At 28.4% G+C, this 19443-nt stretch overlaps 1 protein-coding gene and 1 pseudogene across 1 annotated transcript; both read left to right on the top strand.

The window, feature by feature from the left end:
- The first annotated feature begins 16058 nt into the window (after window positions 1-16058).
- On the top strand, window positions 16059-16264 carry LOC130972397 (small nucleolar RNA U3; annotated as a pseudogene).
- Window positions 16265-17064: 800 nt separating this feature from the next.
- On the top strand, window positions 17065-18165 carry LOC130970505 (uncharacterized). Its single transcript, XM_057896617.1, has 2 exons — window positions 17065-17403; window positions 17489-18165. The coding sequence occupies exons 1-2, from the start codon at window positions 17197-17199 to the stop codon at window positions 17921-17923; spliced, it is 642 nt and encodes a 213-aa protein (XP_057752600.1). The 5' UTR covers window positions 17065-17196; the 3' UTR covers window positions 17924-18165.
- The last annotated feature ends 1278 nt before the right edge of the window (window positions 18166-19443 follow it).

Raw genomic sequence — 19443 nt, 5'->3', positions numbered from 1 at the left:
TATTTTAGATAAGTTGTATATAGTTTCTCCAGGATATTATAGGTATTATAAAATGTTGGCAAAATTGATGTTATCAAATAAGAGAAAGTATTGTGAAGATAACTCCTTTTGCTACTCAAAACACAAATGTTAGTGCAGGGGAATATAAAGAAACCTAGTGATGTGATAGGGTCACTTTTCAGCTTGCTTTACTCATCTGCATATTGAACATATTTTCAATGAATTATAGTACCATGATCTGACAAAAGTGTGGATGTCATAAGCCTTAATCACCTCTAGTTCTTTCCACTGGCAATTTAAACCAAATTTTGTTGTGGATGACAATAGTATCATATGCTTTTGCTTTATGTCTAAATTGTTAATAACTACAACACCACCAGCAATTTAAATACAACACCAAGAACAACACAGCAAGATTATTAACAAAAAAATACAGATTATTGTGTAATATAAATTATTAACAATTAATCAATAACATAGCAAAAAGAACAATTATTAACACCATAACAAGAACACAGTAACAGTCAAAAACACAGCAAAGAGGATTGCAACAGCACACCATTCCATACAATAACACAGCAAGAACGACTTTTCAATACACAACACAGCAAGAACACAGCAAAGAGGAGAGGACTCACCTACCAGAATCTTCAGCGAGCACGGAAGAGCAGAGGGAGGCGACCGCGGCAGAGCAAAGGGGCTGGAGAAATTGCGGCGACCACGGCAGAGTAGAGGGAGGCGACCACGGCAGAGCAGAGGGGGCTGGAGAAATTGCGGCCAGCACGGCAGAGAAGAGGGATACCTGCGACGAAGGAGAAGGAGGAGCGACCGACCACTAATGGACGACGCACACGAACGGCGCCTGTGGGACGCGGAAGCTGCTGGACGCGGAGGCTGCGGGACGCGGAGGCTGCGGGACGCGGTGGCTGCAGGACACGGTGGCGGTGGGCTGCGGGACGCGGTGGCGGTGGGCTGGTGGCTGCAATGGTTCTCAGCTTCTCACTTCTCAGAGAAGAGAGGAGAGATGAGTGGGATTTAGGGTTTTCACTTCAGCTGTTCAGCACTTACCCTTTTTATTTTTATTTTTTTTTAATTTTATACAAAACGGCGACGTTTAGAGGATGCTTTCCGAACCGGAAACCCTCTAAAAAACCGGATGGTTCTACCGGTTTACCGATTAACTGCCGGTTCAACCGGTTTTTTATCGGTTTTTTGTCAAACGGTTTTTAAACTTACCCGGACCGGCTAGCTGACCGGTTCCCAGTTTTTCCGGTTGAACCGGCCGGTCCGGTCCGGTTTTCAGACCCATGATTATAATCACAAATGATGCTATTTCAAATTAAATGACTTATATAATGATGATCTCATTTATTGTTATAAATGCTAATTGAATAAGTCATTATTACTTTTGATTTGGAATTAAATGAGAATAAAATCAGATATTATCTTTTGTTCTTTAGTTAATTATCTTTTTGGATTTTAGATATATTATCTTTTGGGCTTTAGATACTATTTTATTTGGGTTTTAGGGTTTAATGGGTATCATATTCAAATATAAATAGACTTTCAGGGTTTTGGTTCCCAATATACCAAAACCGCATTTGTTACTCTTTCCCCATCAAAAGAGTTGTAGTTTAGCCACCTAGGAATACAAAAGGCTTTGGTTGAGGAAGATCGAAAGAACCACAAGATCCAAACTCTTCCGATCGTATGATTCATGTTTATGAATTTAGCTACGCTTCCGCATTATGTTATATTTTTTTGGTGATTCAATATAGATGATCTGAGTTATTGAAATTAATTTATTCCAACAAGTGGTATCAGAGTCATCCATAATTTAATCATCAAAATATTCAGTTTATTATTCCTTTTGAATTAAATATATATATATATATATATATATATATATATATATATACACGTACGTCGTATACATTTGGAATTTTTTTATGCTGTAAATTATATACATATATATTTTTTTAACGTTTTTACATGGTTCGGTTTATTGCTACTGCATATATATAATTTACTATGTGCCTGCATGATATATATATATATGTATATATGCCACTATGGGTTAGTTCTCTCTCTGTATATATACTTGTACTATTATAGTATCATGTATGTAAATTTGGAGATATTATCATGTTGTTTTTCGGTTATACACGTTGCTGTGTGTTTGGGATGGATACGTCCTATGTCCGGTTATATTTTTTTTCTTTTGAGATGATGCTTATAAAATTATTTTGATAAATAAAATTAATTGGTTATCTTTTTTGGATATAAGGATTATTATACCCACTAATTTTATAAAGATTAATTTTAATCTTAATGGATCAAGAATTTTTGGCACATGAGTTATAATCATGTTTTTCTTTAAGGTCTCAAAAGATACCATTAAAATTTAAATTCATTTTGCGATTTGAATATTTTTTGTTGTTACCTAAGGAAATTGGTAACAATTTGGATTATCATACCCATCTATTTAATAAAGATTTGGTTTTAGAATAAATTGATTGAACATTATGCTGCCAAAGTAGCCTCTTTTGTGAAAATTGATTTATTCAAAACATAAGGAATATGATGTTATGTAATTCATGCGAATATTGGTCGACCCAAAGGAAAGTCTATATTTGGCCGAATTACATACACATATTGATAGTAAATACATGTTTGGGTAACAAATTAAGAATAAAGTAATGTTTATTATTTATGCAAACAATAATCGGCCCAAAGGAAGTTTATTGTTTGGCCAAATAATAAGCATTGCACACTTTAGTTTATTTTCTATTAATTATGCGATCAATAATCGGCCCAAAGAAAGGTTATTGTTTGGCCAATTAATAGAAAATATATGCGGTAATAAATAGGTTGCAAAGTTTAAGTTTCCATGTGCGCATTAAGTCGGTCCAAAGAAAGGCTTAATGTGTGACAGGAATTTTGACAATATTTGATTACTGCAATGAGAGTATCACTTACAGTTAATTTTTCTATCCAAAGATTGAAAATTAATGTTGTTCTAGATATCTCAATATGGATTTTTCCCATTAATTAATTAATGTTTACTACATGTTTATTTGTTCTAATCTAGAAACTATGGCTTTAGCTACCAATGTTTCTGCACAAATTAGCAGTATTCCTATGCTGAATGGTTCAAACTTTAAAGTTTGGAAGGATACCGTGGAGATTGTCCTCGGTTGTATGGATCTAGATACAGCTCTTCGAGAGGAGAAACCCACTTCCACTCCGAAAAATTTCAATGAGTTTAAAATAGAGAAGTGGGAGAGATCCAATCGAATGAGCATTATGATCATGAAACGCTCAATTCCTGAGGCGTTTCGGGGCTCAATTACTGAGGATAAAGATGCCAAACAGTTTCTAAAGGGTGTTAAAAAATGCTTTACTAAGAATGAAAAGGCGGAGGCAAGTAGTCTTTTGAGCAAACTTGTCTCCATGAGGTATAAAGGTAAAGGGAACATTAGGGAGTACATTATGAAAATGTCTTATCTTGCTTCAAAATTGAAAGTACTAAAGTTAGAGTTGTCTGAAGATTTACTCATGCATTTCATTTTGATTTCCCTTCCTGCACACTTTGGGCAATTCAAAGTGAGTTATAATACTCTAAAGAACACTTGGTCCTTAAATGAGCTTATATCTCACTGTGTGCAAGAAGAAGAGAGGCTACAGCAAGATAAGACTGAAAGTGCTCACATGATTTCATCTTCTCAGAATAAAAGAAAGCGTGATACTACTGCGGATATACCTTCTCAGCAGAAAAAGGCTAAGAAACAGGATCAAGTTTCAACCTGTTTCTTCTGTAAGAAGGCGGGACACATGAAGAAGGATTGTACCAAATATGCTACTTGGCGTGTAAAGAAGGGTATAATTCTTACTTTTGTTTGTTTCGAGGCTAGTTTAAGTTATGCACCTGTTGATACTTGGTGGGTAGATTCTGCTGCTACTACTCATGTAAGTGTCACTATGCAGGGTTGCCCGTGGAACCGACCGCCAAGTGATGCTGAAAGATAAATCTATGTGGCAGACGGCAATATAGTTGCAATCGAAACTATAGGAACCTTTAGATTATGTTCTACGAGTGGATTTTACCTGGATTTATTAGAGACATTTTATGTACCGTCATTTAAGACGGAATTTAGTTTCTGTTTCTCGTTTGGATAAATCAGGTTATTTTTTGTTCGTTCGGAGACAATAAAGTCAGTTTCTTTTATAATTCGAATAATATCTGCTCTGGTCATTTGGTGGATAATCTATATAGGCTTGACTTAAATTCTTATAATAATGAAATACTGCAAACGGGTACAAAACAAAAACTAAATGAGAATTCGGCATCATTATGGCACAAACGCCTAGATCACATCTCTAATCAGAGAATTCAGAGGCTTGTGTCGGATGAAATTCTTGGACCCCTAAATTTGGTGGACTTTGAAGTCTGTATTGAGTGCATAAAGGGGGAAAACAACAAACAAAAGGAAATTAGGTGCCGAGAGAGCTAAAGATGTCTTAGAACTGATACATACCGATATATGTGGCCCATTCCCTACTGTCTCTTGGAATGGATAACGGTACTTTATTACGTTCATAGATGATTACTCTCGTTATGGGTATCTATATTTAATTCATGAAAAGTCCCAAGTCTTGGATGTTTTCAAGTCTTTCAAAGCTGAAGTTGAACTTCAACTTGGAAAGAAAATTAAAGCTGTCAAATCTGATCGTGGTGGTGAATACTACGGAAGATATGACGGTTCAGGTGAGCAACGTCCTGGGCCTTTTGCTTTTTTTTCCTAGAGGAGTGTGGTATTATTCTGCAATACACCATGCCAGGCAAACCTAGCATGAATGGTGTTGTAGAGCGAAGGAACCGAACTCTTAAGGACATGGTGAGAAGTATGATTAGTCATTCTTCCTTGCCTGAATCACTCTGGGAAGAAGCCTTAAAGACCGCAGTGTACATCCTTATTAGGGTGCCAAGCAAAGGAGTTAACAAAACCCTATATGAAATTTGGACTGGAAAAAGACCCAGTATAAAGCATTTGCATATTTGGGGATGTCCAACTAAGGCGCAGCCTTATAGGCCGCATGAAAGAAAATTGGACTCAAGGACAATTAGTTGCTACTTTGTTGGTTACGCTGAGCATTCACGGTGGTACAAGTGTTACAATCCTGCATTAAAGTCTATTTTTGAAACGGAAAATGCGAGATTTCTTGAGGATGTTGAGTTTGGGGGGAAGGAAATGTTAGGAATGTTGCTTTTGATGAGGATTCTGTAACTGACAATGATCAGGTCTTTGTACCTATTATTGTTCAAGACACAATTATAGTACAAGAGCACAATGAGAATCCTACTGTAGATCCAGTTACAGTACAAGAGAACAATGAGAATATCGTTGTTGCTCAAGATACTGCTACAGCACAGTAAAATAATGAGAATCCTCCTCAATCCCAATCCATACAGTAAGCTCAACAACCTCAAGAAGTGTCATTAAGGAGATCCAATAGAGAAAAGAGAAAATCCATCTATGATCTCAAACAAGCTTCCCGTTAATGGTATCACGAGTTTCACCAAGTTATTACCTCATATGGTTTTGAGGTAAATATTATAGATAAATGTGTATACCGCAAGTTCAGTGGGAGTAAATACATCTTTTTGGTCATACATGTTGATGACGTTCTACTTGCCAGTAACGATATAGGCTTGTTACATGAAACTAAGAAATTTCTATCGAACAAATTCGAAATGAAAGACTTTGGTGATATCTCTTTTGTATTAGGAATCGAGATACTAAGAGATCGCTTTCAAGGTATTCTTGGATGATCACAAAAGAACTATATCGAAAAGATTTTAAGTAGACATGGCATGAAAAGATGTAAACCAATGGACACACTCGTAACTAAAGGAGACAAGTTTAGTCTCAAACAATGCCCTAAAAATGATCTTGAGAGGACAGCAATGCATGATAAACCTTATGCATCAGCACTAGGGAGCTTAATGTATGCTCAAGTCTGCACAAGTCCCGATATATCATTTATAGTGGGAGTGTTGGGTAAATACTTGAGCAATCCAAGCATGGATCATTGGATAGCTATTAAACGCGTAATGCGTTATCTAAAGAGAACAAAGGATTACATGCTTGCTTATCGGAGATCAGAAAATTTTGGAGATCATTAGGTACTCTGATTCCGATTTCATGGCATATGGTTGCGAAACTTTGTCATTGAACTTCATATAGTAGATGACATTGAAAGGCCATTAAAGATATTTTGTGACAATAAGTCAACAGTATTATACTCCAATAACAATAAGAGCTTGACAAAATCGAAGCATACAGACATCAAGTTCTTAGTTGTCAAGGAGAAAGTTTAAGAAAAACAAGATTTTCATAGGACATATAGGAACAGAGTATATGCTAGCAGACTCAATAACCAAGGGATTGACCCCTAAAGTCTTTCATGAGCACACTGCTCGGATGGGTGTCAATATTTGTGATACCTTGATTTAGTGGGAGTTTATTTTATGCTATATGTCCTATGATAGATATTGAGTTATTTTTCTGCAGAATTAAGTTGATGGTTTATTTCATGTTATATGAAATGTTCATTTTGCAATATTTGTATTGTGTTTGATCTCAATAAAGTTGGACCAGCTGGAAATAGACATGCATGAGATCACTTGGCATGTAATTTCCATATTACTCATCCAAATTTGATCTATGTCGTTAAGTATATTAGGATGGTGATTGGCGTGGTTTAGTCACGACATTTAATGTGATAAAAGCTGCGGTAGTTCCATATCTAATGTATGAGACGGACCAGATTGTTAAAGTAATGAGAGAAATAGCATTCAGATACGCGCATAAAGTTTATAAGATGTGATTATGTCAAGAAAGAATATATGTATAGCCCAAGTGGGAGATTGTTAGGAAATTATTTAATTTCCTAACTTATTTGTGGGTAATGCATATATCAATTATAATCACAAATGATACTATTTCAAATTAAATGACTTATATAATGATGATCTCATTTATTGTTATAAATGCTAATTGAATAAGTCATTATTACTTTTGATTTGGAATTAAATGAGAATAAAACCAGATATTATCTTTTGTTCTTTAGATAATTATCTTTTTGGATTTTAGATATATTATTTTTTGGGCTTTAGATACTATTTTATTTGGACTTTAGGGTTTAATGGGTGCCATGCTCAAATATAAATAGACCTTCAGGGTTTCAGTCCCCAATATACCAAAGCTGTCTTTGTTGCTCTTTTCCCATCAAAAGAGTTGCAGTTTAGCCACCTAGGAATACAGAAGGCTTTGGTTGAAGAAGATCGAAAGAACCACAAGATCCAAACTTTTTCGATCGTATAATTCATGTTTACGAATTTAGGTACGCTTCCGCATTATGTTATATTTTTTTGGTGATTCAATATGGATGATCTGAGTTATTGAAATTAATTTATTCCAACATCTTATTGACTTGCAGCACATATGTGTAGATTTAGAAACAAAAGAGATTATGTTTGATCTCTGTTTCTTCTTCTTAAGATTTTTAAGAATCGAATGTTAAATTTGCTATCAGATTTTAGTTCAATACATAGGATATATGTCTTCTTATTATCTATGTAGAATTGATATTTTTTTAAAATTTGTAAGTACCGTTTGACTTTCCTATAATTGAGAAACGTTTCTTTCAAAAAAAACAAATGTTTTTTTACCAAATATATACATCTTTATTTACTAAAGTCATTTTCAATTTAGAAAAGCCTTCCTCAAACTTCAACAACAATACTACTTAAACCAATATAATATCATTAGTTATTTCTAAACACTCTATTATGAGCTGTCTTAGAAACTTTGAAAAAACTTATGAATTGAAAGTTCAAATATAAACATGTACTATATAAAAATATCTTTATGTAAAGATAAAGCTTAAATATAAAATATAAAAATATATTATATAACCAGTTCATTCGAAAAATATTCAATTTGTTTAAACCAAAGAAAAAAGAAACAGTTGGTAACCTCTTATAAAATTAAACTAGATATTTATCGATTGGTAACGAACTTCGGATATCTTCATCTTAGTTTCTATCATAAATTATTTGTAATCAATAAAAGGAAAATTAAAAAAAAAAAAAGAAAACAACTAACTAATCAAGTATATCTCTCGTATTTGTGAATGAAGAAAAAACATTGTTTATGTATTGATAAAAAAAGAAAATTAGTAATCACTCAAAATTTCTCTTGTATATATTTTCTTTGGACCTTTTTATTATTATTATTTATCAAAAATATTATACATAAGTAAAAAATATATCAGTCATTATATATTTATTTATATTTTTATATTAATTATTTTATGTATTTTATAAAAAAAATTAATTAACATGTGTTCTTAAAATATATAATAAAATTATTAATTAATTTTTTTATTAAAAATGATGCAAAATTTAAATTTTTAATATATTTATTGTATATTTATTAAAATAAACTATTTAAAATTTTTATTACTAGCAACTTTAACATGTGTAGTTAGGGTCTAAGTTAGCTAAACTCGTTATAAAAAATAGTCATTTTACTAGTTGATTTTTAATATGAATGCATTAGCATACTTAATTAGTTATTCAGGTTACAAATTAAATACTCTAGTACTATAGCATAAGCTGAAAACTTCGCGGTACTAATATAACAAAAAGTTTCGTCTTACGGTCCCCACATTATTTAACTAAAACAGGGACACAATTATTGAAGTTGTAATTAGTTATAAGCAGGATTAAAAATAAATAGAAATACTGTAAAAAGAAAGCCTACGAATTAGGAGCAAGTTTCTTTTCTCACTTTGAGCATGCAAGTTATTAATTAAACGTGCATGAATTTCAAATATATTGTCTTGAAGCTCAAAAAGCAAGAGGCATTCAGAACCTAAAATAAAGAACAAACACATTATTGGTTTAGAGAATACTAGTGTGTGAAATTATTATATAATTAAGCAGCCATCATTCCTTAAGAATTCTGTCCGACTAAGTTATCTGCTAATGAATAATAATCACTAGTACATACAGGGCCAGGCCGTGTGATTTTTTGACTCATGAATCACGCGGTGAAAAGAAGCCATGAAAAAAGGAATAATAAGCCAAACTTTTGTTTGTGCTTTCATGCCATTTCTAATGGGAAGGGAACGAAATTCTGGCATCAATACCCAATAAATTAAAGCAAATTAACATTAATTAAACTATATTTTAGGGCTTTAATTAAATAAAACTTTACCAATTTTTCCAATTGTTTTTATCTTATCAAAACACTTATAGATCAATTAATGTTTCATCAAGATGATGAGAATTTATTGTAATAATCTCGTTAAATAATTAATTAGAGTAGCAGCCAACTAAAATCAACTAATTTTTTTTAGGTTTTGGGTTATTTTTTAATAATTTTAAATTTTTTTTTTAGTTTTTGAATTTTTTTATATATTTTAAAAAATAACATAAAAAACTTAACAGAATAATATTTAAAATTATAAAAATAGAGAAGCTGAAAATTTAATAAAAAAACATCCAAACTCGTTGAAAAGAACATTCAAAATCTAACAAAAAAAAATATCTAAAATCATTGTACAAGAACTTCTAAAAATGATTTCAAAAAACATAGAAGGAGAGACGACATAGAAAAAAAGAAAAAGAGAGGTAAACAAAAATGGGAGGGCACATATTTTTTTAGTATAAAATTAGGCTTTTAAATTTTAAAATTATAATTTTTAAAAAAATTGGCTACTAGACTTGATTTATTAGATTTTTTTCTTATTATAAATATATAGCAGGCAATTATCATTGAAATATGAAGTGGGATTATGAAAGGAGAAGAAAAGGTATAAATACTAAATTGGTATTGAACGAGTTTCAGATCAAACTCTTTTTTTATTTTCAATACATTTTTGTTATTCTAAAAATTTACGAAAATTATTTTTGCCAAATAAAATGGATTCTTCATTGAAAAGAAAATCTGAAAACCTAACAAAAAAACATTCAAACTCATTAAAAAATATCTAAAATTTAACTAAAAAAATATCTAAAATTATTGTACAAAAATTTTAAGAGAGTCACTTAAATAAAAATGTCAAAAACGTCTTTTTTTAAGATGTTTTTTAAAAATTAAAATTTAACACATATAATCAATTAAATAATATTATTTTTATTAAAATTAGACCGGACAAATCAGTTTAATAAAAAATTAATAAAATAAATTTTGAACCGGTATAAATTAATATTTTTTTATAACAAATTACTACAATACCTCTATTATAAAACACAACTAATATAATATTCTATATATATATATATATATATATATATATATATATATATATTAATTTTGAGAACTTTAAATTCTAATTCTATAACGATAGAGAAGAAAAGGGTTAGAATTTAGGATTCTCAAAATTAATATATATAATAAAAGTATTTAGTCATTTTATATAATAGAAGTATTGTAGTCATTTTTTATAAAAAAAAATATTAATTTAGACAAATTTAAAATTTGATTCACTATTTTTTTGGTCAAATTAATTTATCTGACCTACTTTTGACAAAAATAATATAATTTAAATAATTATATGTGTTAAATTTTAATTATTAAAAATTATTTTTAAAAAAAGACGTTTTGTACAACTTTATGATAGCATCCCAAACTTTAAAGGTGATCTGAAAAACGTGGAAGAAGAGACTACGTGAAGAGAGAGATGAAGAAAATGAGAGGTGAAAGGAGATGGTAAGGTGCGTATTTTTTTAGTATAAATTAAAACTAATTTTTTAAATTTTAAAATTAAAATATTTTAAAAAATTGACTAATAAAATGCATATAAAGTTGGTTTCCTAAATTTTTTTATTGTAAATATATAGCAAGTAATTATCATCGAAATATGGAGTGGGGGTTGTTAAAGGGAAAGAAAAGGTATAAATAATACCAAATTAGTATCAAATGAATTTCACATCAGACTCTTTTTTAATTTTCAATAAATTTTTGTTATTCTAAAAATTTACGAAACTTATTTTTGTCAAATAAAATGGACCCTTCATTGTTTTTAGTATAATTTTTTTAATATATGAATAAAAAATAAATTTTTAACAAATTTTATTATAAGATAATTAAATTTAAAAAATATCATCATAATATAAGATAAATTAGTCTTCTTAAAAAGAATCAATTACTCTCAAAGATATTTTAAAATAATAAAAATTTGTTTAATATTAAAATGTCTAATTTAAAATTTTTTAAGACGAATTTGACTATTTATTTAGAATAAAAAAAAAATGTTTGTAAAGCATACTACTTACAGGTAATACTACGTGCTTCATGAGTATTTATACACAACCTTACCATTCTAATGTGAACGTTTTCTATTGGATTGTGATTAATTAAGGTCGCTAATTTTCTTTTTCTCGTTCACAAACTTGAATCAATATTCGTGCAAAGTTATGGACTGATAGAACTTGTACATGATATTATTATTCAGACAAAATAAAGATTCTTTTGCGGGTGACTGATTGATAATAAATTAATGGCAATGATACTAGGATTTTGTTGGTTAATAACGTTTGGAGCAAGATCGATATCGTTTTGAATCTTCTATCCTTTTGTTTTTTTTTTTTAGGTTGATATATCGATTACCATTGCTTTTTTCCTTGTAGCATGAATCTCTCCAATTAATTTGTATCACGTGCTAGTTAACTTTATAATTGAAATATATAACATAATTACATAAATTTATCAGTGTTATACAATATATATAAATTAATTAACAGTAAATTAAGTAGTAGCTAAAAATATGTCAAGACACATTGCGTATGTATACTATAGGAAAAATAAGTAATTTTAACTTTTATTCAAAAGAAAATGACAATTTTCATATATTATTTTTGAAGAGTGTTATGAGCAGAAAGTTTTGTGATTTATAGTTATCAATTAGTTATTATTAATATTTTTAATGGTGTGAAATTACATCAATAGTATAGAATTATTCATTTTTCTTTTACTGGTTAAGCGCTCGCCAAATTTTAATAAAACTGCTGGTCCCTTAAACTTTCTCATTATTATGGCTACTAAATTATTAAAAACTTATTTAAAAAATGCTATGTATATACTAAAAATCAATATACCAAATATGATATACTATAAATATATATAGTATAATTTATTTTTAATATGTATTTTATATTTCAATATGTATTTTATATTAATCACTGATTTTAATAACTAATTTTGGTATATACCAATATGATTGATATATTTATCCTAAAAAGTATTTTAATTTTACAGTAACAATTCTCAAAAACATGTTTTTTGATAATATTTTTTAACTGATATTTGATTATCATTGATGCATGATCCGTAAAAAAAAAAAAGTATATAGTAGTAGTAAAATATTATAAAAATATATTTTACAATTAATTATTATAAAAAATATTTATGAACACTCTATTCTTGTTTACAATTTTTCACTGTCGAGAATATTAAACTTGTTTTGACAATTAACGGCCACATAAAATATTATATACTAAAATATTTTTATATTGAGCCTGTTTTGATTTGTTATGGTATACACAAGAGAAATTAAAAATTAATTATATTTGGATTTGTGAAAATATTTTCTATTTTTTTAGTATTTTTATTTTAATATTTTGTGAAAAATAAAGTAATAACAAAAAATTGAATTATGATTTTTTGATTTCTATTTTTACTTTTTTCTATTTACAAAATTTTAAAATAAATAAATATATACAAAATAAAATAAAAAAATATGTCCACCAGCAAAACATGCCTTAATAAACTGGTTTTCTATCAAGATCTTAATCCGAATTCTATACTTAAATTTTCCAGAACCATAAATTTTTCTTTATTTATTTATTGTTGTACACACAACCATAAAATTGAATACACTGCAAAGCAAAATCCTTCTGAAATCTCAATCCCACCCACACCTCCTAAAGATTCATAAAGTCTCTCGCTCTCACAAACACCTTTATGGCATTACAAAATTTAAGTGAAAGAAAAAGCCTCTCTTTCTCAAAAGTAAATATGCTATAATATTCATATATCATTGTTTTTCATACACATATTCGTATATCATTTACCATTTATGTATTATTTTATTGTTAGTTGTCACCATCTTTTTTTAATTTGTTAATTAGTAATAAAATAAGGATTTTGCTGAGTGCACTTTTTAAAATTATCATTAGTAATTTTTTTAAAGTTTTGTATTTCTGTTAATAAATACATTAAAAACTCATTAAAATTTTACAAATGATAAAAAAATTAGCTTGCATGAAACAAACAAATATATAAAAGAACGAGAACTTTTATATGAAAACTATATTTGACACTAAATAAGATATCCAATTTACTTCCTTTTTCTCAAAAAAAGGAAAAGAATAATTTTTTTAAATGTATAGACATAAGTGTCTGATGTGATATAAATAATTTTTTCATAAAAGAATAGTATATATATATATAGGTGAATGCTACCCAACCCCCTCTAAAATAACATGTAAGTTACCCTTCATTACGTGTCACATTGTAATTGGTTCTTATCTTAACCATAGTTGGGTTATTTTATAATTTATTATTCTTAAAATATCAAAGCTCCACTCCCGTTAATTGAAGCACATTCCACTCCTCCATTCTTTGTTTATCACTTCATCACCTGGATTTGGTCCTTCCAAGCACCGTCGCGTTCGTGACAAAAAGCGCTAACGTTATCGCCATGCCCTCCCACACAACCTCTCTTCCCAGTATAGTATAGCCAGTACCTCTTTTTTGGCGTGAATCACTGCTTACCCACGTAATTAATGGTTAATTTGGTTATTAAATTTTTTTATTAAAAAAATATATCTTTATTTAATTACGTGATGGAACATATATTTATATGTAAAATATAATATAATAAAATAAAGTTATTCAAAATATTTAAAAGTATAATTAAAATCATGAACATACAAATATAATAATAAAATTTGTACTCCAAAAAAATAAATATATTTTTTTATCATACATATATTATTTAAAAATAAATATATTATTAAAATTAATAACAGAAATTTAAAATGATAAAATTCAAATTTTTTACCGTATTTTTTATAGTATTTTTATTTTTTAATTTTTAATTTATTAGTACTTTATTATTTAATTAATAATTAAACAAATTATTTTTATGAAAAATTATTTTTTATATTATATTAGAGAAGAGACCAATATAACAGTTTAAAAAATAAATTGTATAAATATTTAAGAGATAAATATGAAATACATACCTAAGTAATGTTTAGTCTGGTTATTAATTTTTTTAATAAAATAAATCTTTATTTAATTACACGATAGAACATATATTCATATGTAAAATATAATATAATAACTCTATTTAGAGTACTTAAAAGTATAATTAAAATAAGAAAAAATATATTTTTTATTGTACATAAATTATTTTAAAAAATAATAAATGGTTAAAATTAATAACACAAATTTAAAATGATAAAATCTAACTTTCTTACAAGTATTTTTTATAATATTTTTATTCTTTTAATTTTTAATTTATTCGTACTTTATTATTTAATTAATAATTAAATAAATTATCTTCATGATAAATTATTTTTTGTATTATCTTAAAGAAGAGACCAATATAACAGTCTAAAAAATAATGTAAAAATAATTTAAAAAAAATAGATAATATTAAAATTTTTAAATACAAAAGTAAATTATATAGATAGATATTTAAGAGAAAAATATGAAATACATGCCTAAAATAAATAAAACAGACAAAAATAATTCTCCATTTTTCAATAGTACTCCCATTTTGTCTGTTTTATTTATTTTAGGTATGTATTTCATATTTATCTCTTAAATATTATATAATTTATTTTTTAAACTGCTATATTGGTCTTTTCTCTAATATAATACAAAAAATAATTTTCATAAAAATAATTTGTTTAATTTAATTAAATAATAAAGTACTAATAAATTATAAATTAAAAAATAAAAATACTATAAAAAATACGGTAAGAAAGTTAAATTTTATTATTTTAAATTTCTGTTATTAATTTTAATAATATATTTATTTTTAAAAAAATATATGTATGATAAAAAAATATGTTTATTTGTTTGGAGTACAAATTTTATTATTATATTTGTATGTTCGTAATTTTAATTAAACTTTTAAATACTTTGAATAGATTTATTTTATTATATTATATTTTACATATAAATATATGTTCCGTCACGTAATTAAATAAAGATATATTTTTTTAATAAAAAAATTTAATAACTAAAATTAACCATTAATTAGAGGTTGTGTGGGAAGACAGTAGATGGCGATGACGTTGGTGCTTCTTGTCACGAACGCAACGGTGCTTGGAAGGACGGAATCTAGGTGATGAAGTGATGAACAAAAAATGGAGGAGTGGAATGTGCTTCAATTAACGGGAGTGGAGCTTTGATATTTTAAGAATAATAAATTATAAAATAACTCAATTATGGTTAAGATAAGGACCAATTACAATGTGACACATAATGAAGGGTAATTTACATGTTATTTTAGAGGGGGTTGGATAGCATTTACCATATATATATATATATATATATGGTAAATTCTAGCCTACCCTTCCTATAATAACATGTAATTTATCCTCTGTGACATGTCATCTTTTAATTGGTTGCTATGTTAATTATGGTTAAATTATTGGTAATTAAATTATAGCCCAAAGTGGATGATTATATAATTAAATACCTCCATATTTAATTTCAATGCCATTCAAAAATCCCATATCATCATCACCATCACTATCATTATCATCATCATCATCATTATTTTCATCTTCTTTTTCGTCTTTCCCTTCTACACTATCATCATAAAAAGCCATCATAATCGATTTCACGTTCGTAAATTTTAAGATTTTCTAAATTTTGCAAACGTGAACTTAGTCTCACCTGGGCTAAGTTCACAAAACAAAAGCAGTTTTTATAACTAAACACAAAGAACACAAAACACAGAACACGACCTTACTTGAACAGGATCTGTTCTATAGGCTCGTACATCTGTATCCTTGAGTTCTAAGAAGACAGGAACCAAAGTCTGGCGGATGAACTATGACAGGTCAGAGCGTGATTAATTGTTCCAAAGCGCATGCCATCTGAACGGTGGAGGATCATTCGCACTACAACCTTGTGGTCGAGATGGTCTCACGGTGTTCTGACAGACTCAAATCTTTTTTCCCTGGTCATTTAATTAGTTATTTTCTCTAAATACTTATTTCCTGGTTCATCAAAATATGGAACACCCAATGAGTTGATTTTTTCTTTCAATTTCAGAGAGAAATGAGACCGGGGTAAATTGAATTTCTACACAATGATAAAAATATAACTTTATTTTTTAATGTTTATAGAAATTATATATTTATCTCTCTTATAAAAATATTTAATTACAAAATTACTCTATTTTAGTTAACATATTAACTCTTATTGAGTTAAATTAACTCAAACTAAAACTAAGCATCCAATTAAAGCATGTCACGTCACGAGGGGTAATTTACATGTTGAAATAGAGGGGTTGGGTAGAACTCACCTATATATATATATATATATATATATATATATATATATATATATATATATATATATATATATATATATATATATTTTCAACCAATAAAATAGGGTACGAGCAAAAATAAAAAATATAAAAAAGAAACTTAAACAAAAAGCCATATTTTTTTTCTTTTTATATAAACATCATTTTCAAGAAAAGCAAAGAGGAGTTAACATCCTTGAATTTGTCCCACAAAGAGAGCTCCAAAGTGGTTTCTCCTTTTACCTTCGCCCACTTCCAACACTTTCACTCACACTTTTATTTTTTAAAATTAAAAAATAAGAATAAATTAAAAAAAAAAGGGGGTCACCTCAGGTGTATAGTAGAGAACCATACACAAGTCCAAGCCAAGCTTATATATATACATGTCCACTATGTACCTTCATTTCTTAACTCTCAATTCAAAACCAAAAAAATCATTGCCTCTAAAATCTTCTCACTTGAAAAAAAAAAAAACAGAGTTCCCTGTTTCATTTTGTGACACACTCTTTGCTTTGAACACCAAAAGCAATAAAGAAGAAAAATATCTTCACCTAAAGCAACATCATGAGGAACCTCTCAAAGTTGAACAAGATGTTCCTCTATTTTCGCCCCGTCTTGGACATCGATGACATGGTCGATAAAGATGGCGGCATCAAGCCGGAAAACAAAACATTGTTATTTCCGAAAGGGTCCTCCAAGTTCTCTCAGGGATTGAGGATCATGCAACAACCTCCCAAGAAAGCCATTATTCGAGTCTTCCAAACCATATTGGTAAGTCTTTTCCACTCGGTCTCTATTAATTCACTAGTATATATAATTAAACAATATATTAACTAAATAATTTTTTACTTTACAGAATCGAAGAGCAAGCCAGAAGAAGAACCGTTACAATCGCATCACTGATTCTTTTGGCGCTTTAGAAACGAAATCTTTTCTTAAATCACCTTTGTCGTCTCGTCCTTCAACTCCAAAGGCAACGACATCATCATCATCCTTAGAATCAAAGAACTTACAAACAAAACAAGAACAAAAAAGAACAACACAAGTGAAAAAGCAAACCAAGTTTGAATCGTATGGAATATACTTGATTCTCATGAGTCTGTTATTCACCGTAATTTGGGGCAAGCTTGTTGGCATTATTCTAACATCAATGTGGCTATACCTTATCATCACACTTTGCAACTCACCAAGCTACTATTGCTCCCAAAAGAGGCTCCAAAGATGTTCATATCCAACAGGGATAGATCATAGGGGCAATTACGGAAAGTGCTACTCCAAGCATCATAATTAATGTGGGAACTCTTCGTCTTCATAATAATTGAGTGTTTTGTTTCACTTGTTACAGTTTTTGGGAAGGATTTGATTTGACTTGTGAGAGAGATGCATAGAAGTAGCAGCAGTTGTTCATTTAATTAGGGTTCTGAAATCTGACATTGTAGATATCTAACATGTGTAAGGAGATAGATGTAGTTAATGGAATTCGATTCGATAGGAATTTGGTTGGTTGTAAAGAATGCTGGACCGGAGTATATTAATGTCAATGTTCTTTCAACTAAAAATCTTTCGCAATTAATTCTTACACTATGTTTTTGGCATTACTAGATCGAAGGATCCAACAAGCATTAAATCCAGTGTGTTTATTGAAGAAATTTTCCATTTACAAACCACTCCAACAATACTTACAATTTTATTTATTTATTTAAATTTGCATAAATTCAATTTTAACAAGACAGTACTATTTTTTTAACTCATCGGAATTATCGGTCATAGCTAACATGTACATGTATGACTGAAAATCTGAAATTGAATTCGCTAGGTTATCGGTAATGAGAAATTCTTTTAGTTTTGTTAAAAATGGTAAAATACAAAGATGGAGATATAGAAATAAAAAATAAAATCAGATATTTTCTGTTTTTATTTAAAAAAATATTTGTTAAAGATATAACTATTTATTTATATCATTTTTTAGAAAAAAGTAGTTTTATGACATAATATTAAAATTTTTATGATTGAAAGATTTAGAATTATTCCATTATTTATTCTTTAGAAGAAGAAAAAATCGCATAAGCTAAATACAAATATAGAAAAAAGCCTATACAAATATTTAACCAAACTCAAAAGATATTTTTGTTGAAGGAACGCAACAGAGATATGTGCCTCTTTTTACGTTTAAGTTTTTGGAAAGAATAATTTAGTAATCAAATAAATTTCTGTATCTGTTGTATATTTAATTATTTATGTGTTTAACAAAAATAAAAACACAATCCGAACAGAGAGTCTTTATTCCTTGTGGAACCAACACATACAAAGTTAGAAACCAATGAGAATAGAAACTACTATGATAAATGTGAAGGTAAACATAAATGACAAGTTGGGTGTGATGTATGTGTAATAATCATATCTTGCACATTGCGTTTACCTCCTTCTTGTTGGCCATTATTGATCATCTTCAATTCCTCAACCCTCACTCACTTATTTCTTCTTAATTAATTACCTAATACTTCTTATTAGGCTAGTTCACTTCATGCTCATATATAGATTCTTGTTGATGCTTTGGCAAATTATTATTTGGGCGCCAACAGTATATTATGAGAAACTCCAATGAAATTAAATACATATATAATTAAGTAACGAAAAACTCTAGGGGCAGTAATTTTTTAGTATATTTAATTATTATTTAATAAGCATAAATATTAAATTATCTTTAATAAATAAATTTTATTAATTTATATATACAAATCTTAAAAAATATAAATATAAATTATATTGATTTATATATATAAAATTTTGATAAATATAAATATAAATTAT

Source organism: Arachis stenosperma, chromosome 3 (assembly GCF_014773155.1).
Source record: "Arachis stenosperma cultivar V10309 chromosome 3, arast.V10309.gnm1.PFL2, whole genome shotgun sequence".
In the NCBI taxonomy this organism is placed as follows: domain Eukaryota; kingdom Viridiplantae; phylum Streptophyta; class Magnoliopsida; order Fabales; family Fabaceae; genus Arachis; species Arachis stenosperma.
The sequence above is the reverse complement of the archived record's forward strand: the minus strand, read 5'-3'. Positions and strand labels throughout refer to the sequence as shown.

Coding starts and splice junctions, on each gene's coding strand:
- LOC130970505 (XM_057896617.1), top strand. CDS start 17,197: ATGAGGAACCTCTCAAAGTTGAACAAGATGTTCCTCTATTTTCGCCCC. Junction 17,404..17,488: donor GAGTCTTCCAAACCATATTG/GTAAGTCTTTTC, acceptor TTTACTTTACAG/AATCGAAGAGCAAGCCAGAA.